The 23,094-nt window shown below is 40.8% G+C and overlaps 2 protein-coding genes across 4 annotated transcripts in view; one reads left to right on the forward strand and one right to left on the reverse strand.

The window, feature by feature from the left end:
- The window catches only part of FEZ2 (fasciculation and elongation protein zeta 2), a 43,992-nt gene extending 32,866 nt beyond the window's left edge, over positions 1-11,126 (forward strand). The window contains exons 6-9 of one of the 2 annotated variants that reach the window (XM_061155609.1): positions 2,149-2,229; positions 4,405-4,480; positions 7,266-7,331; positions 10,187-11,126. In XM_061155609.1, coding sequence (XP_061011592.1) covers positions 2,149-2,229; positions 4,405-4,480; positions 7,266-7,331; positions 10,187-10,203 — 240 coding nt within the window. In that variant the 3' untranslated portion in view covers positions 10,204-11,126. The remainder of the gene's footprint in view (positions 1-2,148; positions 2,230-4,404; positions 4,481-7,265; positions 7,332-10,186) is intronic. The other variant, XM_061155610.1, reaches the window with a different exon arrangement.
- Positions 11,127-12,319: 1,193 nt separating this feature from the next.
- The window catches only part of CRIM1 (cysteine rich transmembrane BMP regulator 1), a 202,968-nt gene continuing 192,193 nt past the window's right edge, over positions 12,320-23,094 (reverse strand). For both annotated transcript variants that reach the window (XM_061155608.1, XM_061155607.1), the window contains 3 exons: positions 18,824-18,943; positions 16,150-16,337; positions 12,320-14,775 (listed from right to left, as the gene is read on the reverse strand). In XM_061155608.1, coding sequence (XP_061011591.1) covers positions 14,599-14,775; positions 16,150-16,337; positions 18,824-18,943 — 485 coding nt within the window. In that variant the 3' untranslated portion in view covers positions 12,320-14,598. The remainder of the gene's footprint in view (positions 14,776-16,149; positions 16,338-18,823; positions 18,944-23,094) is intronic.

Genomic DNA, 23,094 nt, shown 5'->3' on the forward strand with positions numbered 1-23,094 from the left:
CTTGGGCTTCCCTTGTGGCTCAGCTGGTAAAGAATCTGCCTACAGTGAGGAGACCTGGGTTTGATCCCTGGATTGGGAAGATTCCCTGGAGAAGGGAACGGCTACCCACTCCAGTATTCTGGCCTAGAGAATTCCATGGACTGTTTAATCCATGGGGTTGCAAAGAGTCAGACACGACTGAGCGACTTTCACTTTAACACTAACCTAATTCATCAAAAGGAAGAGTTAATGCTGCCAGCAAAGTTAACAGCATGTTTAGTGGAGGTGTCTTAACCAGACATTTGATTCTTACTGAGACAAAGTGAAATGTAGATCCTGGAAGGACAGGGTGGGGAAGGATGCTTCAGGAGGAGAGGTGTAGTTGGACAAACTCACACAAGGTACTTGGATTTTCAGAAACAGCATCGAGTATGTGATTGATACAAAGGCAGTGAGCTTCTTCAAAGATGAAACCTTTTGGTATTTTTCAGCTTTTTGTTGTGTGGACTTGTTTATACTCTTAAAATTCACTGAAGACTCTAAAGACCTTTTGTTTATAAAGATTATATTGATTTTTACTGTATTAGAAGTTAAAACTGAAAATTTTAACATGTTAACTCATTTAAAAATACCAATAAGGGGAGCTCAACTGGGTGCTTTGTGATGACCTACAGGGGTGGGGTGGGGTTTAGGGAGTGGAGGGAGGTCCATTAGGGAGAGGATATGTGTATACACATAGCTGACTTTTAAAAATCCATGTAAAAAAACAATAGGAAAATGGGGAAAATATCAATAAGAAAATTATTCATGCTTATGTAAATAGCTTATTTTTTATGAGAAATAACTATGTAAAAAGATTAAGAAAAATGGCATTGCTATGCATTTTTTCCAGTCTCATTAATACCTGATTTAATCAAAGACAGCTAGATTCTCAAATCTGCTTCTGCATCCAGTCTGTCATTTGAAATACTTTAAATCATGAGAGAGAGAGTAAGAATTATATCTTAGTATTTCTAAGAAAATTATTTTGAGCTCTTTGACCCCTGAAAGGGTTTCAGGCTTCCTGGGATGGAGGTGGGTTTGGCCCTGGACCATGTCTTAGGAATCACTGAGCCACACTTTGCGTTTCTTGAGGGTAGAGACCATTGCCTTGGTTTTCTTTTTTTCTGCTCCTTAGGGCCTAGTAAAATATTCTTTATGTTGACACCTCAGATGTATTTACTGACACAACTCACCCCTATAAAATTCCAGGGGAAGGAACCATCTGGTGAATCAGGACTGAGCTTCTGCTTCAGAATGCCTTTCCCCTTGATTAGTCATGCTCTAAGAGGATCCATCACGGTCCTTTTAACTCAGCAGCCGCAGAGGTGCCCCGGACTCTTCCCACTGCCTTGACGAATTTGTAGACTGGTTACACATCAAGATGAGCAGTGTAGGGGAACAATATTCCCTTTTCAGCACAGCAAGTTCTAGGAAGTCTTGGAGGTTGCTGGGAGAAAGAAGCGAGAATTGTTTTCTAGAAGCAGAATGGAAAAGTCGGTGGAAATCTTAGGGGGCTGTGCTGGCACGTGGGATCCACTCTGCTCTCCAGGAAGAGAGCATATGCGTCCCTCCAGTTCTCATTTTCTGCAGCAAGGCAGTGGCAGGTGGCTTGCAGAGTGAGTGGGAAGCCATAACCAACGCTCTGAGTAACAGCATTTCCATTTGCCAAATATTATGTTACTGTTCTCCAGGCCTACAGTAGAAATATGCAAACTTAGATTGAAAAATATGCATACTGTTAGTGTTAAGTTTTCAGACTTTTGAAAAAATATAGGTAAACAATATCAAAAGGTATCTTTAAAGTCATGTGGCAAATTTTGCATAAAACAAATACCTGTACAACTTACAGAGTTTGTATAGGAGCAAATTTACTGATCAGCTACTTCAAGACATATCTTCATACATATAGTAGCATAAACATAGTTGCTTTTGCATTTGACTTCCAAAGAAATGGATGCAAAAGCATTTTAAAACAGCATGATTTTGTCTGCTTTGTCTGAATGAGTTGGTGGCATTTTCTAACTGCTTGCCTCTCGGGCGCATAAGTCATCATGGTACGTTCTTACTAATAGTCTCTGAACTTCTTTCCCTGTCCTTTTCTTCCGGGCCGTTTATCGCTGCCTTTAGCGCTTCAGCATGGAAGGGATCTCAAATGTCATTCAGAATGGCCTCCGCCACACCTTTGGAAATTCAGGTGGAGAGAAACAGGTGCTCGGTTATCCTTATTTTCCTCATTCTTTGCTTTTTCATTCACTGTGTAAGTTAAGGTCCTGAAAGCTGGCAGCCTTACTAATTTACTAAGACTACTGCTTAAAAGAGAGAAATGAAAGTTCATTATATTTACAGCCTTGATAAAGCATAGTATTTCCCTTTAGGAAAAAGCGTTTTTCAAATTGGACAATAAATGCATTCTTAATACATGTTTTATAGCTCTATTTTTCACTCTTACTTTTAAATAAGTAGATATGAATGTATTGATTTAATGAATTGCATGCATAGAATATATAGTTGTGAAAATAACTAAACTAGAATATACTACTGTAATTGTGAATATTTAAGAAACAAGATCTCATCTGGAGGGAAAGAAAGCCAGATGTTGGTATCATTTAGACTATAGTTCTAGGTCAAACTGTCTAGAATTACCTACTTTTAAATGAAATTTATGTGTTTTTAAGATGTATCATGTGGCCAGTCAACCCCACTGTTCCCTGAATGAGGCATGAGAGATTATTAGTATAAAATCACACATGGATATAGATATGTTATTTATAGTGTTAGTTATATTAACTTTTTAAAAATATAATGACTTAAGGAATGTTACGAGCATAGGAAATACATCTATATTGAGTGTGCTTAGTATTACCTTTTACAATTGAAACCTTCACATTAAAGAGAGAACTCTTCTTTCCTTCTAAGTGAAGATTGGGAAAGTGTGCGGAGCGTAGCTTGTAGGCAGTTTATCAGAGTGAGGCATCTGAGCCTAGGCTTTTACTGCAGATAGTTCTGTTTTGCTCAGGAAGAGAAATAATCGACTTCTTCACGCTGACATTTGCACCTCAGAAGTGGGCTCCATTAAGGGATGGTTGATTTTTTTTTTTTTTTTTAAATTCTAATGCCTCTCACCTTTCTCAAACCCACAAAATGGCAGAATACCTTCCAAACTGACCCAGCGTGTGGGAGTGGGGCAGGAAGGCCTGAAAGTGTGGTCAGACAGCATGCGTGCCAACATGTGGCTTCCTGGTCCTCCTTCAAGTGGCCTGACATGCATGCTGTTAGTGATGCCCCAGGAAGACATGTTTCTGGCTTCCTGTGTATTCTTTACAAAGAAACGTTTTCGGTTATACAACTGGGCATCACCTTGGAGAGGCCTACACCAAAAAGATGGTGGAAATTAAGTTTCTTAAATATTGACTAATTCATTGTAAGCAGTTACTGTTAAGCAAGTCTGTTTTGTTTTTTGATTATGCATGGCATAAAATTGCTCAAAGAGGATTAGGAATAGAGCTGAGAGTTAGGACTGGGGCTAAATAATGGGTGCACCTGGAGATTTCAAGTTAAAAAAAACAAACGCGTAGATCTCTAGATAAACACATGCAGAATACATTGAGCTGTACATTTTTTTGGTGGAGTGGTCAGAAGAGAATCTGGACAATGATTTTTAGATTATGCTTTCATGGGACATAGTTATAGAATATTAGTGATACTTGTGAGCCTTATAGTAGTGAACCAGATAGTTTGTCTCAATATCAAACATGAATTTTCATTATTCATTAGGCCCATCTCTCCTTTCACTTTTCTCTTTTCCTTTAATACCTTTATGCATTTATAACTACTTATACAATAATTTAAAATAACAGTAATACATCTCTAAAATTACTTGAGTTTTTCTTTTTTAGTTTTTGGAGAAAACTGGAATGCGTTTTTAAAATTGTCAAGTTACCCATGTGACTATATTTTTCAACCAGGAAAAAAATGGTCTGAAACAGAATCATTTAACTGCTGGGAACTATTTTGTTATGCAGAATGGTTATGTATTTGCGTTTAAATTACCATTTCAAAAGTGTGTTGAAATATGCAAGGAGAATGTTAGATAAGACTTCACTTTAACAATGAACAAATTGGGCAGATCACCCTCCTACACCTCCTTCTGTGAAATTTTCAGTAACTGAAAGGAGAAAAAGTCGATATTTATGTAAACAATGGGCTTGTATGAAATAGAGCTGGGCAAAAAAAATGAGCTCTGGCTGAGATAGTAAGATACCTGTGTTCATTGTTAAAGTGGCTCATGTTTCATGTTATAAAACAAACCTTCTAGTAACTATATCACATTTTTACAGAGAAGGGAATGCAGATTCAAGTGACTTTTTTTTTTTAACTTGGCAGTACTTGACAACAGTCATTCCTTATGAGAAAAAAAATGGACCGCCATCTGTTGAAGATCTTCAGATATTAACAAAAAGTAAGCAAAGATGAAATTAAACTGTTACCTTATTTACTTTTGCTGATTCCGAACACTTATTTTAATTGTTGCTGCTGTTGTTTTATTTTGTCAATTTAGGGTAGCCTATGATGGATCTCATCATTTATTCTTTCGAGAAGGAAAACATAAATGGCTGTGACATCAAATCCAACTCTCACTCTAGAGCTGATTTGTATTTTTCCTGTTTTTCTTACCTTTTGAAACATTTACAAGCTGAACTTTTGGGGAAAAAATGGAACTTAATTTTCCATCACCTATTGTATATTTAAGAATATTCAGTAAAATAAGTGCTTCATGGATCTTAATATGACTGTCAGTATCTCGATAGGAAAGACTTAGAAGTGCAGCCTAAAACACTCCTTTCTTAGGAATGCAGAGATGAAGGTAGGTAGTTACAGGTAGAAAATAAATTGATAATAATATTTTAAGTACTTATTCATTAAGCAAGTGTTTATTGAAGGCCTACCCTGGGCCACGCTGTTCTGGGCACTTGGGTACTTCAGTGAACAAAGCAGACAAAAATACTCCACCTTCAGTGGGCTTGCATTTTAAAATAATTTGTTAGACTTAAGAGACATTCAATATAATGTGTGTCTATAATATCTATAAATGAGCCCTAAATTCTGGTTCTGTCCCTGTTATTTACAGGCATTTCTGTTGGTCACAGTGAAAAATTAGGATTAACATATTTGCTCTATTTATCTCATAGTAAATAGATTAATGTATGTATAATTTGGTACAGGTCAATCACTTGGCTTTGTTTTTCTTGAAAGGATTGAATTTGCTCATCTATTAGGTTCCCTCTAATCATAAATGTTTGCAGTAACTGTAAATTAAAGAGGGAGCCATATGAGAGAACATCACATGAGTGGTTGTTAATGATGATCTGGATTTTGGAACTTGGGGCTATGGAGGCATAGGTAGAGGAAGCTTGAGGAAAGAAGTGTGTTATTTGCAAGCAGCCTGCCTGCTAACTTGAAGGTTTTTTTTTCTTTTTAAGAATTAATTAATTTTTTATTGGAATTTTAGGATTGACATCTTCTTTCCTTTGAACAAAACTTTAAAACATTTCAAGGTTATGTGATGACAGTCTGTCTAAAAGAATTCACAGATCAGGTGGGCGGCCAGTCCTCTGTGTTTCAGGAGGAAGTTACGAGTGTCCAAGGCCGCATAACAGGGATTCCCTGGTGGTCCAGTGGTTAAGACTCTGTGCTTCCACTAGGAGAGTGGCTAATTACAGAGCCACCTCTTGTAATTCCCAGTCCACTGTGCTTTTTAATAATGCTGGCTTTTGGTGTGTGATCTTATGTAGAGCTGAAAACAAATCTAAAATATGATTGAAAACAGAAATACTGAACATAAGTATTTCTCTAAGAAGGGAACAGAAATACTGCCTAGAAGCCAGGACCTACTGAGAAATCTGAGCTTCTCAGATCAAGAACAAGCACATACTTGGCCAAACCAAAGTCCTCATAATTCCCACATCAAAATGCCCTAGGCACAGAGTCTTAGATGATGTCTTTGTAGACTGACACAACTTGGAATTTGGGGTAAGCGCGCGTATGTACAGTGTGTGAATGAGTATCCAAGTTAATATACTATATCAAGATAGTATGAAAGTTTAAAAGAAAACTTAAAAAATTTGTCTCTTGAAAATTTTGGGGAGAATCTGAGCCTCTGCCATTCCTACCTGTAGATATACTGCAGGGGAAGCTCTGGAGACAGTCAGTGTTTAGATATGTAGCCTTCCTCATAAAAGCTATTGGAGGTGCAATAATAGTTGTAATAAGAATTAGAACACTGTTAGTTATGATGGTAATGATGGTAATGCTTACATAGTGTGTATTATGTGCCAGACGCTACCTGAAGTCCTTCACGTCTAAATTGGTAACTTCATACTCAGGATAACCCTGTGAGACAAGTCTAATTATTATTCTCACCTCACAGATGAGGAACTGGGTGGTTAAGTAACTTGGTCACAGTCCCACTACTAGAAGTGGCTGAGTCAGGCTTTAAACTAGGCTGTCTTGTCATACGTCCGGGGGAGAACAGTGAGGATGCTCCAGAGAGTTTGAGTTGGCAGTCAACTGTGAAAGGGCAGTATTCTTTGTGGGTTTATCTGAACCCAAGTGGTCTAGATGTTTTTAAACCTCTATAATAGTATCTGTGTCTTCTATTCTGTCTTTGCTTAGCGATCAAATTGTCAACGATTCTCTTTAGAATGAGGCTGACTCACCCAGGTCCCTCTGCCATTTTAAGGAGCAGGCAGCCTGGCAGGGTGCTGGCTTTATGGAAGTCTGTTCTTCATTTTATTCTTTTCTTTTAAAAGTTTCTGAGAAGGCTGACAGATAATGCTCCTTGGAGAGTGCAGCTAGCTCTTCATTTTTCTAAGAGTTTCTCCAGCTCATGAGACCTCAGCACTGAGGTTCTCCTTCCCAGAGCTCATAGAAGTGCACATTTTGGTAACTTGCTTGCCAGTATTTATGCAGACAAAACTGAGCCTCTGTGTAATAAACCCAGTTCCTCTTTCCTGCCTCACTGTTTAGAAATTTTAAATCAAGGAAATAGCTCTCAGGTAGCTTAATATTCTTACCTGAGTGAGGACTTATTCAGCTGTAATAAATTCTTGTCCAGTTGTAGTCTTTCATCCAGAAGATAATCAATTTGCATGAATTGTTTATACTGTGTAATTAAGACTAAGGCTAGAATGATAGAGATTGTCTGAATTTGAAATCATTGTTTTCCTTCTCCTTTTATTTTACAGTTCTTCGTGCCATGAAAGAGGATAGTGAAAAAGTTCCAAGCTTGTTAACAGACTATATACTAAAAGGTGAGGTTTTTTTTTCTTTTTTTAAGCTTTTTGTTTCGTATTGGGGTAAAAAGGTAAGTTTTAGAATAGTGTATGTGCAGTAGTTGGGAAGTTTTTATTAGTCAATAAATGCATCATCTTGCTAATAGATTAAAAAGTAACTTCTAAATGTACAACTTTTCTTTATTGTATTTTGCAGCATGAGGATAGATATGTAACTTACTTATGCTCCCAACATAATAAAGCATGGTTATATAAAATTTAGTTTTTATTTGAGGTCCTGGGCTGGAAATAATTTTCACAGCCAGATTATAAACATCAAGGAAGGCAGTGGAGGATATACTATGGAGATATTGCCATAATTATGTGAGTCTTGGGTCTTGACACTGGGAGGATTTGAGAAAGGTGGCCTCTGCCGTCTTGAGGACAATAGAAGGAGAAGGACAGATGAAAGCAGGAACATTCAGATCAGTTAACCATCTCAAAGGGACTGTGGATGGGATTGGGTAAGGGACAGGGAAGGTAGGGAGAAAGAGAAAAAGAATGGATGCACACAGAGCCAGGGCAGTGGAGAATGAGCTGCAGATCTTAGGAGTGAGATCAGGATCACACAGGATGGGAACGGTGATGAGGCAAAGAAGATTGTGTGAGACTTTAATGACATCACCTGCTTTGCTGAGGAAAGAACAAAATTTGGATAATAGAGGGACTGAAGATCTTACTTAATTCCAGGCAAAGCTAATACTTTTAAATGAAATTATTTCTTTGAAAGTACCAGTTTTTCAGGTGGCAGATTTTCAGGGCATCATAGGATGCATCCTGTAGTGCTTGGTCCAAGCTGGAGAGCAGTCCTCTCCTCTGGCCACACTGTTCTTCTTTGAGTTCTCACTCTTCTCCACCAGGAGTTGCTAACTGAACAGAAGTTTGGGATTTGTGAGAAGTTCAGGAACTCAGATGGGACTGTTCCTCAATCATAGCTTGATATAGGAGGAACTGGCATGAAGTGAACAGTACAGAGTATCACCTGCAAGGCCAGACGTGGGGCTGGCCACGAAAGGGTTAACGGGGAGGGGGTTAGGAAAGACTAAATTGACATGATCGTTTTTTTTAAATAAGCTGTGTTTTCTGATGGAGGGCTGTCTCTTCCTGTTACATTCTCAACTTTCTGAAAACAAAAACCTGACATCTCTGTTTGCTTTTGTGTTGTGCTAGCACTGGTTTGAAAGCTGGATTGTTCTGAGGTTTGTTCTTTATAGACGTGAATCAGGAATGAGATGCACATAAAGAACATGTCTTAAGTTTCAATTGGCGTGGGTTACTGGGGTACTGCTGTGAGAGCCAGGGATAGAGCGAGCTTCCCAGACACTCTCGAGCTCTTTTATCGTCAGACTTCATGGGAGAATTGTGTGACCCGGAGAGCAGAGTGCTCTGGGGGGAAGTGATTTTTACTTTTTCCCCTGAAAACCCAGGAGTGTCACTGTGACCCTGCCCTGCCTCAAGCTCCCCTCTGCCCCACTGCCTCCTGTCCTGGTGACCCAGTTCCCGCCCCACCTGCCAGTCCACCTCTAGGTAAACGGTGCCAGCCGCTGACAAGCTGCCTGTGTGCATGTGCTGTGGTCTGGTCTTGGCTTTGTATTGTAAGGACTGGGTGGAAAAGCAGCTGGGGTTCAGACTAAGGAGTGACTCTATAGTCCAAGAAAATGAAGAGGGGAGGGTAACACACTCAGAGGTGTGGACATGCTTGGGAAGGTGAGGATAGAAGGCGATTCAAACTGCTCTTTTCCACCCATTCTGGAAATCCACAGCCACTTAATTTCTCTTCCTTGGGGATCAGTAGAACACTTTACCTGGGAAGGGGGTATTGTTCAACGGAGAACTCTTCATCCCCTTTCTTGGCGGGACTTTCTCCTTGTTTTTAACGCCGGTGACTATGGGTTGCGTGTGTGTGTGTGTTAGTTGCTTGGTCATGTCTAAGGGTGAACTCTTCATCCCCTTTCTTGGTGGGACTTTCTCCTTGTTTTTAATGCTGGTGACTGTGGGTTGTGTGTGTGCATGTGCGTGCGTGCGTGTTAGTCGCTTCGTTGTGTCTGACTCTTTGTGACCCCATGGACTGTAGCCCACCAGGCTCCTCTGTCCATGGGGATTCTCCAGGCTAGAATACTGGAGTGGGTTGCCATGCCCTCCTCCAGGGGATCTTCCTGACCCAGGGATCAAACCCACGTCTCTTATGTCCCCTGCATTGGCAGGTTGGTTCTCTACCCATAGCCACCTGGGAAGCCTGGCTGCCTACATATACCACCTTAATTTCAATGTGAAGGTGAGAAGTGAAAGAAGGCAGAAAAGTGGCCTCATCTGACCCAAGATGGGGTGGATGCTGTATGGGCTACTAAGCTTCTCTTTCCCACCACTGCTTCATCGCTCCACTCAGCCTGCTCTATCCCAGTGCTCAACTTTGTACCAGAGGCTGGTGTAGCTCTGGCTGCCACTGTGCTGATCCAAGATAGGAAGAAAGTGGTGTGCAGAAACTCGCTTCCTTCTTTGACTTCACCAGTGAGCCGTCTGCTGGGTTACAAGCCTTCAGCAAGGCTGTTATAGGTTTGTATCTCTAAGTGGTACCCTGAGAGACATGACCTCTTGGCATCTCATTTCTGGACAATTCAGTGTGTCTTGAGAAAACTTTTCGTTGTTGGGTATACACAACAAAAATGCTACTATAGATCCGTATTATAGTTTTCATTGTTTAATGGCATTTTTATATACATATAGAATGTATATAAAATGCATATACAAATGTATATAAATATATATATACATCTTATGTAAATATATACAAAATATACATTTCTATTCAAAAAATTTTTTTTTTCTTCCTCTAGTTCTGTGTCCTACATAGGGCAGCATCACTTCAGGAACAGCTTTATCCTTCGTGGGCAACAAGCTACAATTCCTATAGCATTATTCTGAAAGCTGGCTACTATTACCTTCCTGCTATTGGAAACTCAGGACACTTGAACTTGGGTTTGTGATTCAGTATTACTAGATCATGCCTTCTCTAATTCTTTGTATCTTGAACTGAGAGAACCATGGCACTATTTTGAATTCTAGAGTTTTTTTTTTTGTTAATACTAACAATTATGAACTCTTCTGCAACTGTGTAGAGTAAGGGGGAGTGATGTTCACTGAGCACATGCAGCTATATTTTTCATTGACGGACAGTACGTCTGAGTTTTTACGGCTTTCTAGATCTAAACTGCACTCACTCAAGAACTAGATTAAAGCATTGTGAGATTTATGCTATAGTTGTTCTTCAGTGATGGCAAGTACCAACACTGATTTTTTTTTAAATAAGAGAACTGTCAGTATAAACATTACCTACCAGTATTGTCCAGAGAGACTGAAACTTGGGGTTTTTGGAAGAAGGGAAACCAGAATATACATTATCTTGGCTTAATACTTTGTCAAAATCAAAACACCCGGAGATGGTCTATTTTAGGGCTTGCTGTGTGTCTCACCATTGTTCAAGTTTTAACCATTAAGATGACATTCACTTTCAGAATCTTGTATTGTTTAACTTTAGATGTTTCCATGTTTCATTTCCCATGTCTGTGAAGAAGTGTCCTTAAAAGGAATTGGTATCTTTTAAGGTGCTTAAACCGTATGCTGCAGCAGTGCCCGTTCCCTGTTATTATTGTGCTTTATTCATGCCTGTGTTTTCCTGAAGCACTAATTCTGGAACAGCTCATGGATCCATCCCTAGTCATGAAACACCTTTGCCAGTTCCAATCAAGTCAATTTAATAAATGTTGAAAAAAAGTAGCATACGTTTGAGAGCTTTTTTTTTTTTTTTTTAAATTCTCTTAACCATGCTGGATTCCACCCCTTGCTATTCCACACACTGTCTTATTACAGAGCATGAGCTGGTGAAATCTTGATTAGCCTCATGCTAAGTCGGGGAATGGGGGGGGAGAGGAGCATTTTTCAGATAGTGATAAGCTACTGTGGAATGTCAGAAGTCTCGTCTTTTCCTGGGTCTGTGAAACATTCCCGACAGCCTCCTCCCATCACCAACATGAATGTAAGTAGAGTCTAATTAGCCATCGGACTTTTCAGGTCCCACTGAAAACATCTGTTGAGTGTCCAGAGCCCACTGTGTTCCTCACTCTGCTCAGTAAGGGACGTGAAGATGGCAGCAGGCCAGTTTGGAGTTTGATGCAGCGTTGCATTTCAGCCTTTCTCTAGGGCACGTGGGAATGGAGATGGTTCCTTGTTTTATTCATGTCTTGATAGTGAATATGTGAACAATTTGTCCCATGCTCTTGAACTGATGAAGAATCTTACCAATATAAGAATGTTAATTGAAGCTAATCTGAATTTGTAAAAATTGTCTTATACAAGAGGGCATACTAAAAAGCAAAAGAATTGTCTTCTGAAGCCACTCAACAATAGTCTGTTTATAGTTCCTTCTTAAGTTGATGCATCTGAACTGTATGAAAAAAATGCTATTTTTTCTGATCAACTCAAAGTCCCTTTTTAATGAGGGTTCCCTGATTTTGCTTGGTAACCTCATTATTCTTCAGCAGTAAACCCCAGGGCTTCCCACTGCAGCCCCTTTCCTACACATGATGAATGACACTAATGATGAGATGGGCATATTTGATTGGTGACTGACAACCAGGTAGATTTTAAATTTCCCTCACAGCAGCCTCTCTGGGCTGTACACTTGCAGTGGGCACTGGGGTGGCAGGGGCCCCTTTTTTGTCTCACAAGGATTCCTTGGGAAAGGCCTGCCTTCTGAGCAAAGCACTGGGGTGTGATGCTGGAGATTCACGGAACTGTCAACCTTAACATAAAAGGATGAGTCATCTTTCACATCGCAGACAGAATCTTTCTGAAAGGGACATCATGTGATTTGGATTCAAAGTGTTTATTTGTTGCCAAGAATCAAGTTGCAGGTAATCCTCTTACAGCCTTGTTTTTTGAAGAAAACAAACTGTAGAACTACAGTGCACTCCAAGTGCCATATATCTATTTTATTCTTCAGGAAATTATATTTTTCTTTTACAGAGCACAACAGGAACCAAAGTAAAAGAGTAATAGATACAGCACTCAGGATAAATCAAATCTTTAAAATAATAATAAAAAAAATTTACACCTTGTCCTATATCCTGTTAGTATTTTCATAATATGGCCATGATTGAAAAAAACAAAAAGCAAGCATTTACAATTTTTTGATAGACTTTTTATGCCAGGAATGGTTAATTGTCAACAAAAATTTATACTAATCAGGCTGATGTAAATCTATTTTGGTAGCATATCATTAACAAATTTATTTTGGAGATAGATAAAAATATTGCCCCTTGATAATAAATCTTTTTTTTTCTTTGATGCAAACAGCTAGAACACCTTTTTCTTTTCCTTTTTTTTTTTTGATATTCTAAGACAAAAGAAATGGTTAATCTTCAGATTAATAAATTAGGTCATTATAATAATAAATTAATTTTTTTTAAAGTTCAGCAACCTCTGTCCAAGTATTTACAACAATACTTGAAAGTTCCTTTACAAAACAGAACACGTTTTCTTTTCACATTAAGCATACTGGGTATCTGTGTCTTTCACAACAAGCATTTTTAAAAGAAAAAAAATCAATGCAACAAATGGGTAATTAGTATAAAAGTGCTAAGAGCTGTTTGAAAAGTTTAACACTATAGTATACAGTCAGTTACATCTGAGGCAAACTACGACAAACTTCCAGCTTATTATGGACAATATTCCAGTAGTTGTTTCAAACAGTTGTTTGAAAGAAAAAAAAAAAAAAATCCAGGAGCTGATTAGTGATGCAGCTAAAACTGCCATCGATGTCTCTGGCCAGTGAGCGAATTGAAAACCGAAAGCAAATCCAAATGAAGAATTTAATAAAGGAATACCTTCTCCATGGCAGGTATGGGGCTGACTGCTCAAGGCGTGTGCATACACACACATACACTCACACTCACACACACATTTCTCTTCCCAATTAAACTGCAGGTAGAATGAGATTTTGTGTTAATCAAAAATTTGTGATGGAATGCCTGTTTGTTTTTGTTCTGGTTAAAATCTCATAAAAATACATTCAACAGGAAAACATAAAATTGTATGTGTATAAATATATATGCATATATATATTATATACACACGCACACAAATACTTTTGTTTTTCTGAAGCATAAGAGTTACATAAATATTCCTATAATTGCTAGAGTTTAAAGAGGCATAATTTTTTTTTTTTTGAGCTTCAACCAAGGTGCTTGAATAATATACAATTAAAATGAAGTAGTTTCTATTTTGTAGATTCAGTATATAATAAGGAAAAAAAAATATCCCCAAACAGTCTTTTTTTTTAAAAAAAGTTTCTTTTTAAGCTAGAGCTTCAATGAAAACTATAAACAACCAACAACAGAACAGAAGAAAGCGACAACAAAGGAAGTGTAGCCCTGGAAATAAATGCCTGGTGACCTCACCCTCTCCTCCTTCCGGCCACGCGGCCATCAGAAAAGCTCCAGTGCTCACATCGAGAAACGACTCGGGTCCTGATCACCTGCTGACTCTGCTGGGAACTGGCTGATTGGCTCGGAAGAAAAAAGAAAGCAGCAAAAAGTATAACTGTGTAGATCCTTAATCACCCGCTTTAGAGAAACGTGGCTACCCCATGTCTCCTGCTTCCTCACCGCCTACTGCAGCTGTGACTATAGAAAAGAAGCGTGTGGCTGGAGGCCTGGGGTGGCTATCAATAGGGTCTGGTGCCCTTGTCTGTGGTCTAAGGTGGTTACAGGCAGAAGGATCGCAGGGCCTGTTTTCCTGCTCGCTCAGGCCTGAGCTGTGCAGCAACCAGTGCAGTCTTCCGAGCAACAGGAAAAGACATCCTCTGGGCCACTGGACTGGACTGCTCCCCCAGCCGCGCTGACCAACTGTGTCTTTCCACCACCACCCCCCTCCCACACATTCTCCCCAACCAAACTCACTGTCCCCGCCCCCAAGTTTCTCTACAGCTATATTACAAGCACATACATCTTAGCAACTTTGAAACCTTTGGTTCTAAGACACCACTTGGTCAGTGATCTTGAGGAGGAGTGGGAATGCTTGCTCTGCATGCCGCTGCCGACAGAGCCCAGCCCAGGAATTCCTCAGCGCTGTACATCAAGTCACAGTCCAATACAATCCACTAAGCAAGTGCACGAGTTCGAGTTTACTTTTTTAAAAGCAGACTGAGTCGTTTTTCTGTCTTTCAGAACCTCGCTGGCGCCACCTGTCTTCACACCGTTTGGTAGAAATTGTCAGCCTGTAGGTGGTTCTGTTTCTGCATGCTGTAGAAGCCACTGAATCTCGCGTCTGGTTCCGCGATTCTCAGCATTCTCTGGGAACCGTCCACCTGGACCCGGGTTCCTTTCTTGCAGTCCACAGATACCAGCTGATTATTTAAAGAGGAAGGCTATTTCATAGGAGGAGGGGGGAAAGAAAACCATAAAGAATTAGCTGCTTTATGTATCTTGAATCAGCAGTTATCTAGGCCTCATTCGAGTGAGATAACAGCATCGCAGCACATGGATGAGCGGACTGCATGGGCTAACAGCCTGTTCCAGAGCCAACTACACTTTTTTGGGGGGTGGGGGGCCACACTGCATGGCACACGGGATCTAATTAGTTCCCTGATCAGGGATCGAACCTATGCCTCCTGTAGTGGAAACAGAGAACTTTAACCACTGAACTGCTGGGGAAGTCCTTCCTACCAACTATACTGGGATACTGAAAAACCGTGTTTTAAAGGTAAAATGCCAATAAATGATGTCAAACAAGGGGGAGATAAAAGAACTGAGAAAATACTGAAGTGATAATTATTTTCAAATACTTGAAGTACAGATCAGTTCTTAAGAGAGTTGAAGGATGAATGGAAGGTACCAGGTCGGCAGCTGTTAAGATAAATGGACCATTTCCAATCACTCAGGCTGTAGAATGAGCATGCCAGTTTGGGCCAGTCCCTCCGTCTCCAGCCACAGGCTTTCCCCAGCTCTGCAGGCGGGGACTGTCCTCTACATTCCTGTATCCCAACCCAGCACATGCCCAGCCCAGAGGCAATTCACGTATTTGTCAGAGAAAATCAGAGGCAGGCTATTCCATCTGATAAATTTTGTGAAAGGGTTATCTGGATGATAAAATGGCTGTTTTCAATTCTTGAGTAAATGAATTACTTCCTACTTTTTAAAACAGGCAGATTGAAGCCCTTTGTGTTGACAGCAAATACATGTTCTTTCTGCCTTTCTCCACCCTGTCTGGTGTTATTTCACACAATCCCTCCGTCTATTGCTCCCTTTTCCTCTCTGCTTGCCTTTGACATGTTTCCCTGTCCTTAGGACTTCTGTACATCTTCATAAGCTTTCAGCTCTCCTCTTTCCCTCTTTTGAGTGTTATCTTCTACCCTTGTGATTTTTTTTTTCCTCTCCCAATTCTATGTTGATAGATGACTGAGAAATACCAAGTGATCAAGTTTTAATTTCTAATATAAACAACAATGACTTAAACAAATACCCCTGGATTGATTCCTATTTGAAAACTTTAAATTCAGGTAATTGGACCTGTGAAAAAGGTTGGGTTCGTTAACCGATGGAAGATGGAGAATTCATTCAGTGACTGATCTAGCCCCAGGCAAGTACTATGTATCTGATCACTACAGCCTGATGTACATTTGAGGCCATGAAGAGCAAAGTAAAATTCGGCTGGTAGAGCAGATATCCAGCAATTAAGGAAATACAAGCATGGAGGCTTTCCTAGTTTGACTGAAGAGGCTGAAACTTTGTCAGGACAATACCTTAGTTGGTGTTCGATACCAGCAAAGCAGTGGTATCCACTGTTTCTTCTGATTGATGAACAGGAATGCTATTATGATAGAGAGGCCTATTACTATAGGAACCACAACCGAGGCAATGGAGTCCACTGAAGCATCTTCTGAGTTCAGCCTGGTATTATCTCTGTAATCTATCTGGGGGTGACCCATGTCTAGGAGAGAGAAAAAAATTACAAGCATTTATTACCTAAACCAGAATTTTTAAGGATTATCTTAATTACCCTACAAATAGAGATCGGTGGATTGGTTTTATTGCTTCCCAGTACTTTAAGGCTAAAACATGATTAAAGTCTAATGTGGATCCAAAGAGCTCTCATGAAAGGGCAGAGCTCTTAGGATGGATGTAAACAAGGAAATATCAGAGTGAGAAGGTTTAATAACTGGACAGGATGATGCTGATTCTAGCTAGTCACGAAAATAAGATTCTTATGTAGACTTTAAAAATGACTAAAAAATATTTTGATTAATGTTAACCTTTATGGTCCTCCTAAGATTCTGAAACAGAAACATCAGCTTTCCTCCCTGCTAATTTATACTAGCAAACAGGAGGTGAGGGCAGAGCGCATGCTTCTACTTAGTAGTGTGATAGATAAGACTAACTAGTAGTGCGCTTGTGAAAACCAAGCCAGGACCAAAGGCTTGGCCTGCTGGTTGACATTTCAGTTTACTGAGCTCTGAGCAAAAATGCCTTACTTTTCATAAACTTAATGAAAATTCATTGGGCAGGTTAGATCGTTTTCCTGTATAAGGGACATTTAATTTTGCTCTTATAAATGATGGGTCTTTTTGTTCTTTTAAATCACCATTCTTCAACAAAGGTAAATATACAGCAATCAGGAGCACTCTGAAAATGTCCTTATTTTGTTTCAAGTAAACCTCTGTAGTCAGGATCAGGTTAGTGAAAGTTGCAGAACACATACAGTGAAAAGGACCTGATTTTGAACTGTTTTGAAGACTCAGCTCATGAAGCAGCACAGCTTTGTGATGTTAATACTGTCTTTAATTTAAAACTCATATTTTTATTAATATACTTCTATGTGTTTGTGGGGGGATGCAAAGAAGGGACCCTCCTAGTCATTTTAGCCACCATAGATGGTAATACTTTACTTTATAGAAGGTGGAAAAAAAGTAAATGTATTTATCAGCATCAAAAAAAATACAAAGAAGATAAAATACCCTATTGATGAATTCAGGGTGCAAATATACAATGAAGAATGAATGTTTAACTTCCCACAATATAAATGATATTGGAAGTGTTTTTAGGAATATATGACATATAAGAAGATTATAAAGTAAATTGAGGCTTGGGGAAAGAAAAATGAAGCTTCAATTGAGATCAGTTAAAAAAAAAAAAAATTTAGTCTTTAAATTGTTTTACGGCCTAAAAGCAGGCCATAAAATTTAGCTTTAAGCTTTCTAGCAGCCAAAGCAAAAATGGAAACAAGCATCATCAATAAGATTCACATTGTCTTTAAGATGAAAACAAAGCAGCTGCTTAGGAGAATCATGGATTTCCTTGGTACCAACACAAGAGATTTCTCCTAAGGGTCTTTATAACAAACACAACTACTATGTAATTCAGAGTCCTCAACATAATAAATAAGGGCTATTCTTGTGGCCAAAACTCAGCACCCAGAGCAGTATGTGGCGCCGAGCAGGCACTAATATTTACTGACTGAGTGACTGCACACAAAATGGGAAAGTGCCATTCAGTCAGCAATCACATAAGGAGCCAAAACACGGGTCCAGGAATTTGGCTCTCTGGTCATCTGGCTTGATCCAAGCATAACACTTACACAACATCTAAAGTAAGGGACCATTAATCTCTCAAGCAATGAATTAATTTCTTCCAAAAGAAATAACAAAAACTGTCTTAACAATGATTTTGAAAATGTCCTTGGAGTAGACAGGAGGCAGTACTGAGCCACGGCTAAGAGCAAGCTTACACTATTTTGATCAAGAGGCCTACTTCTAGATAGGTTAAGATTGACAGGAACTTGGCCCTGCTTTGCCTCTTAGCTGCTGAGAGGCAGAATATCTCTATTGCACACAAATAAAGGACAGAGCAAGAAAAAAAAGCATGGAAAAGCCTGATGAGTGGGAAAATCAACATATCAGTAATAAATTGGACTCCCACAGAGTGAAAACTACCTGTGGTAGAGGGTAATCTTAATGCATAAATGCTTGATACAGGATCCACAGGGATAGGTGAACAATTTATTATTACTTTGCTTACAAAGTTTATTCACATACATACATTTGAGAGATGGCTTAGAAATTCCAGATACCAAGCTTTTATGACCAGGAACATATTTCTTTCCATCATCACTAAGTCTCTGAGCTTGTGGGGCCGGAAAAGAGGCATTTTATCTGCAGACTTACTTCATCATCCCAGGCTGTTAAATATGTTACAGCCAAGCAGGTCTTTCCTGGACTGGCTGTTTGAGATTACTTGGACATGTGATTTAATAGGTTGCTCAAAAGAACTTTTGAAAATTAAAAAAAAAAAAAAGTAAACCACACATGACAGATTTGAGAGAAGTGAAAAGTGACAAGAGTATGAACTCCGCTTCCACTGTGCGTTAACTGAGCACCTCAGTGAAATAAACTCTTGATATCTGCTGACTTTGGCACTTACCTCTGGGGAGGTGGATAATGTCGTTTTCACTAGGTGTGGGCCACAGGGGGACCTCCATGTCAATCTCTCGATGATTTGTCTTCTCAATGGGTACATTGGTTGGTTCTGGGACATACATTTCTAAAAAGAAGGGAACATTTTTTTTTTATAAGAGATGATTGGGGGGAGTACCTTATTTATTTCTGTCTCCTCAACCCAGGTAGACGGTGCATTCGGTTCAATACAACACAATACAACATGTCCTGGGACACAAAAGATCCAGTTTCTGCCCTGACATCATTAATGCTCGAGAGTCACTACCTTTGCAGGGGTGGGAAACATGTCTTACAGCCATTTAAAAGGGGGAGGAGAAGTTTACTCCTCCACCAAACTCAAAAGCTCTGCTTTTTCATAACAAATGCTGCTGACTACAGATTTGTGCAAGCTGATGGGCACTGGCTGAAATGAAAGGATTTCTTTTACTTTCCATCAGCTAAATTATACTTTAATAACTGTTGCTCTTCAATCCATGAGTGCTGAATCATTTATATTAAATATGTCACAGGAAGTGAAAAAGTTAAAGCACCTTCATTCTGTATTCATTTCCCCTTCACTGTTTCCCTCAAAAGGAATGGACGTCAGCAGACCTCATGAGGCGCTGCCTGAGTTAAGTTTTACATGTCTGCTCTGTTCCCCCTGGGACCATGCAGTCTGGAAACTGAACTTGAGTAAATATGTTTATATTATCTAACTCAATCAGACAGACACTTTGATCAACAAGATACTACAACATGAAACAAAACTGAGAAAAATGACACATCTGTTAACCCCAAATATCAGGAATATATTCCTAACTTCATCTGGCTAACAATAATTAGCCAACTTTTTAAAGACGTAATTCTTAAGAACCTCTTTTTCTAACACATGACAACAGGAGTCTGCATCTAGCACGTTCCTTGGCCAAGTCCTGCCATGTTACTAACTGATTTTTATAATAAGGTTACCCAACGTCGGCAATACTAAATACTAGTAAACAGCCTCGTGCTATGCTCCACTTAGTTGCTCAGTCTTGTGTCTGACTTTCTGGGACCCCATGGGCTGTAGCCTGCCAGGCTCCTCTGTCCACGGAATTCTCCAGGCAAGAATACTAGAGCAGGTTGCCATGCTCTCCTCAGGGGATCTTCCCAACCCACGGATTGAACCCAAGTCTCCGGCATCGTAGGCAGATTCTTTACCATCTGAGCCACCAGGGAAGCCCAACAAACAGCCTTATTAGACCAAAATAAAATACATGAAATATGTTTGTATAAGTTAGAATATTCCTCTCTGCTCAGAGTGATTGATCGCTATCCCAAAGTTACCAGTCTTTCAAGAAGTGGACCTTAAAAAAGACAGATTTGAGAGAAGTGAAAAGTGATAGGGAAGAGAGTGTGAACTCAGCTTCCACTGTGTATTAACTGCCCAAGGTTATGCACCCAGGAACGGCAGAGCCAGGCTTCAGATGCAGTCCTCTGAATCCAAAGCCCAGGTCTTCCTACTGTCCCCAGGAATAAAGCCATTTTGGCTTTAGCTTTCTTAGTTAAATTTCAAGACCTCTCCCAGGAGCTCAGTGATAAAGAATCTGCGGGCAATGCAGGAGCCACAGGAGCCACGGGTTTGGTCCCTGGCTTGGGAAGATCCCCTGGAGGGGGGCATGGCAACTCACTCCAGTGTTCTTGCCTAAAAAATCCCTTGGGCAGAGCAGGCTACAGTCCGTGGGTCACAAAGTGTCAGACATGACTGAAGCAACTGAGCACGCATGCACTCAGACATGGCAAGAACCAGACGCTCCTGAGTTTTGAAAGGTTCAACAACTCTCTGACATCAAAAAGAGAGTTTACTGAAAACATTTTCATTTACAGAAGCACGGGCCTGAGTATCAACTAGTGATTCCCAACTTTTCTATCATATCTGAGTCACCTGAGGCCCTTATAAAACCTGCTCACAGATCCTGATTTGGTGGGTCTGGGCTAGGTGGTTCTAGGCTGTGTGTGGGGATGGTGTTTAGCTTGCCCACTGAGACATCTTGATATGCAATATGAATTTCCGGGAGGAATCTGGGAAGAAAACCCCTTGACATTTACATGACCTCTTTCAGTGCTATGCTGTCTTGAGCCCCTGCCCTCCCTGGTCCAACACACAGCCTTGAGCTGCCTTATCACCCCAGGGGCTGACCTGCCATTGCCCTGCAGCTGCCTCAGGAGAAAAGGCTAACATGAGACCCAGGTGGAAAACCCGTGAATGTCAGCAGCTAAGTAGCAAAGACTTCTACAGAGCCCCCCAGGGCTGGGGTCAGCTCAGGGTCTTCCTGGGATAGCAGCAGAAGAGAAGCAACTTTGAAATTCCTGTGCCTCATTCCTGCCTGGAGGTAGATTTCAGTGAAACCTTCCACACCACACAGGCTCGACAGTGTGCGTTCTCTTCCCACAGGTGCTTAGAAATGCTCTACCTGGCGACGGCTGGGGAAATTGGAAGGATCTGCCCAGGATGGAGGAGGACTGTCTTACTCAGTGGTTACTTAATCACCATCGTTCAACCAACATTTCATCAATACTTCCTTCATGGCAGGCACCGGGCTAAGTCTGGGGCACACAGTTATGATCAAGACCAGTTCTGCCCTTATGGGCCTCCCGTGGTGAGTTCCATCTCCCCATTGGGCAGCTCACAGCCTGTCCTCTGGATCAATTTGCTCTGCTAAACTCAGTTCAGCTCTGATTAAAGTTCACCCATACCACCTCCTTTATCACCAAATATTCAAAGCTCAGTTCAGAGCTCTTGGGTCTAAGAGGAGAGGGTCATTTCTCTTTAATGCGAACTTAAGAGGGAAGCCACCTCTGAGCACTTTGGCCAAAAAGGATAAATCTTTCAAAAAAAAAAAATGCTTGGAGAAACAAAAAGTGTGGGTGCTGCTGAGTTTCCACGCCGAGACCAAGGCCTGCCATGGCCAGAAACGGCAACAACCCCAACTCTCACACAGAACCCTTCTGACATTTACTGCGAGAGCCCTTTATAAAGCTGCTGGCCTTGTCGATGACACAGGAGTGACACACGACGTCACCTGGCCCGGAGGCACAGATCACGGGCACTCGGTCAGTTAACTACAACTGGGGTCCAGTTTGATCTGAACTGCAGAGGAACCGGAGACAACTTAGTGGCGACATATTTTAAATTCAGATGCACTGACCTGGCCCATTGTAGGACTGACCTTCCTTAAAATGTCTGTTTCTGCAATATGGGGCGGGGTGCTTGGGACTTGCAAGGTGCGGACACCATTTTTGGGGGGATGGTACTCCAGGTCAAGCTAGGTCCAAGACTCCCAGGTCTTCTGCTAACGAGCTGCGTGGCTTTGGATCATTCACTTAACTTTTCTGACCTTCAGTTTTCTATAAAATGGGACGAGTATTGACCAGCAAACCAGTTCACAAGTCTTTTACTCATATCCAGAGGTGGCAAAAGGAGGACATGCTTGGTAAGGGCAGGGCTATTCAGAATGTCAGTGGATGTGTGCAGGGGGCAGAACCAAGTAGCCTGAACCATCCGGGGGAGAAGCAGCCACCTGAAACTTCACAGAGAGACCACGAGAAAATGGGACAGGAGCCCAGGCTTCCTGGCAGGCCACACTTAGTCAAACATGAAGTGGCAGAGCTCAACTGACTACAGAATGTGTGGAGATAAAATGGAAAAATGATTCGTCAATAATACATCAGAAGCAGAAAGGGGAGTTAACAGAAATTAAGTTCCAATCCAACGGTGCACGCTGACAGAGAAGTCACTGGAGAAATCTCTAGTCGTGAACAGATGCCAGTGAAACCTGCATTCCCTCTTCTATCACACTCGCAGTTGAGGAGAGTGGATCCACCTCTTCCAGCCAGCATCACCTGAACTCGGGTCCTGTCATCACACACCTCGGACGTCTATAAGGCAGGTCACAGCTGTCCTGGCCCCGGGTCTCTCCCGGCTTCAGCCCCTCCTGCAGACCCCGTGAGCCTCCCCAGAGCACCTCCATGATCTTGTGTTTCATCTGTTTAAAAAGGAGCCTCCCGAGAAGGATAAAGGACAAAATCCACCTCTCTTGGAATATTAAAGCCCTAAACATCTTGACCAAAGCTGTCTTCTCTGTTCTTACCTCCTGCTACTAGAACTCCCTATTCCAGGGGCATCTGGCTTCTGTCTCAGGGTCTTTGGTCAGATGACTCTTTCACTCCAATGAAGAGAACCCGCCTGTCCTTCAAGGCCCAGCTCAGTCCTTCTTC

This window comes from Dama dama, chromosome 11, assembly GCF_033118175.1.
Source record: "Dama dama isolate Ldn47 chromosome 11, ASM3311817v1, whole genome shotgun sequence".
In the NCBI taxonomy this organism is placed as follows: Eukaryota; Metazoa; Chordata; class Mammalia; order Artiodactyla; family Cervidae; genus Dama; species Dama dama.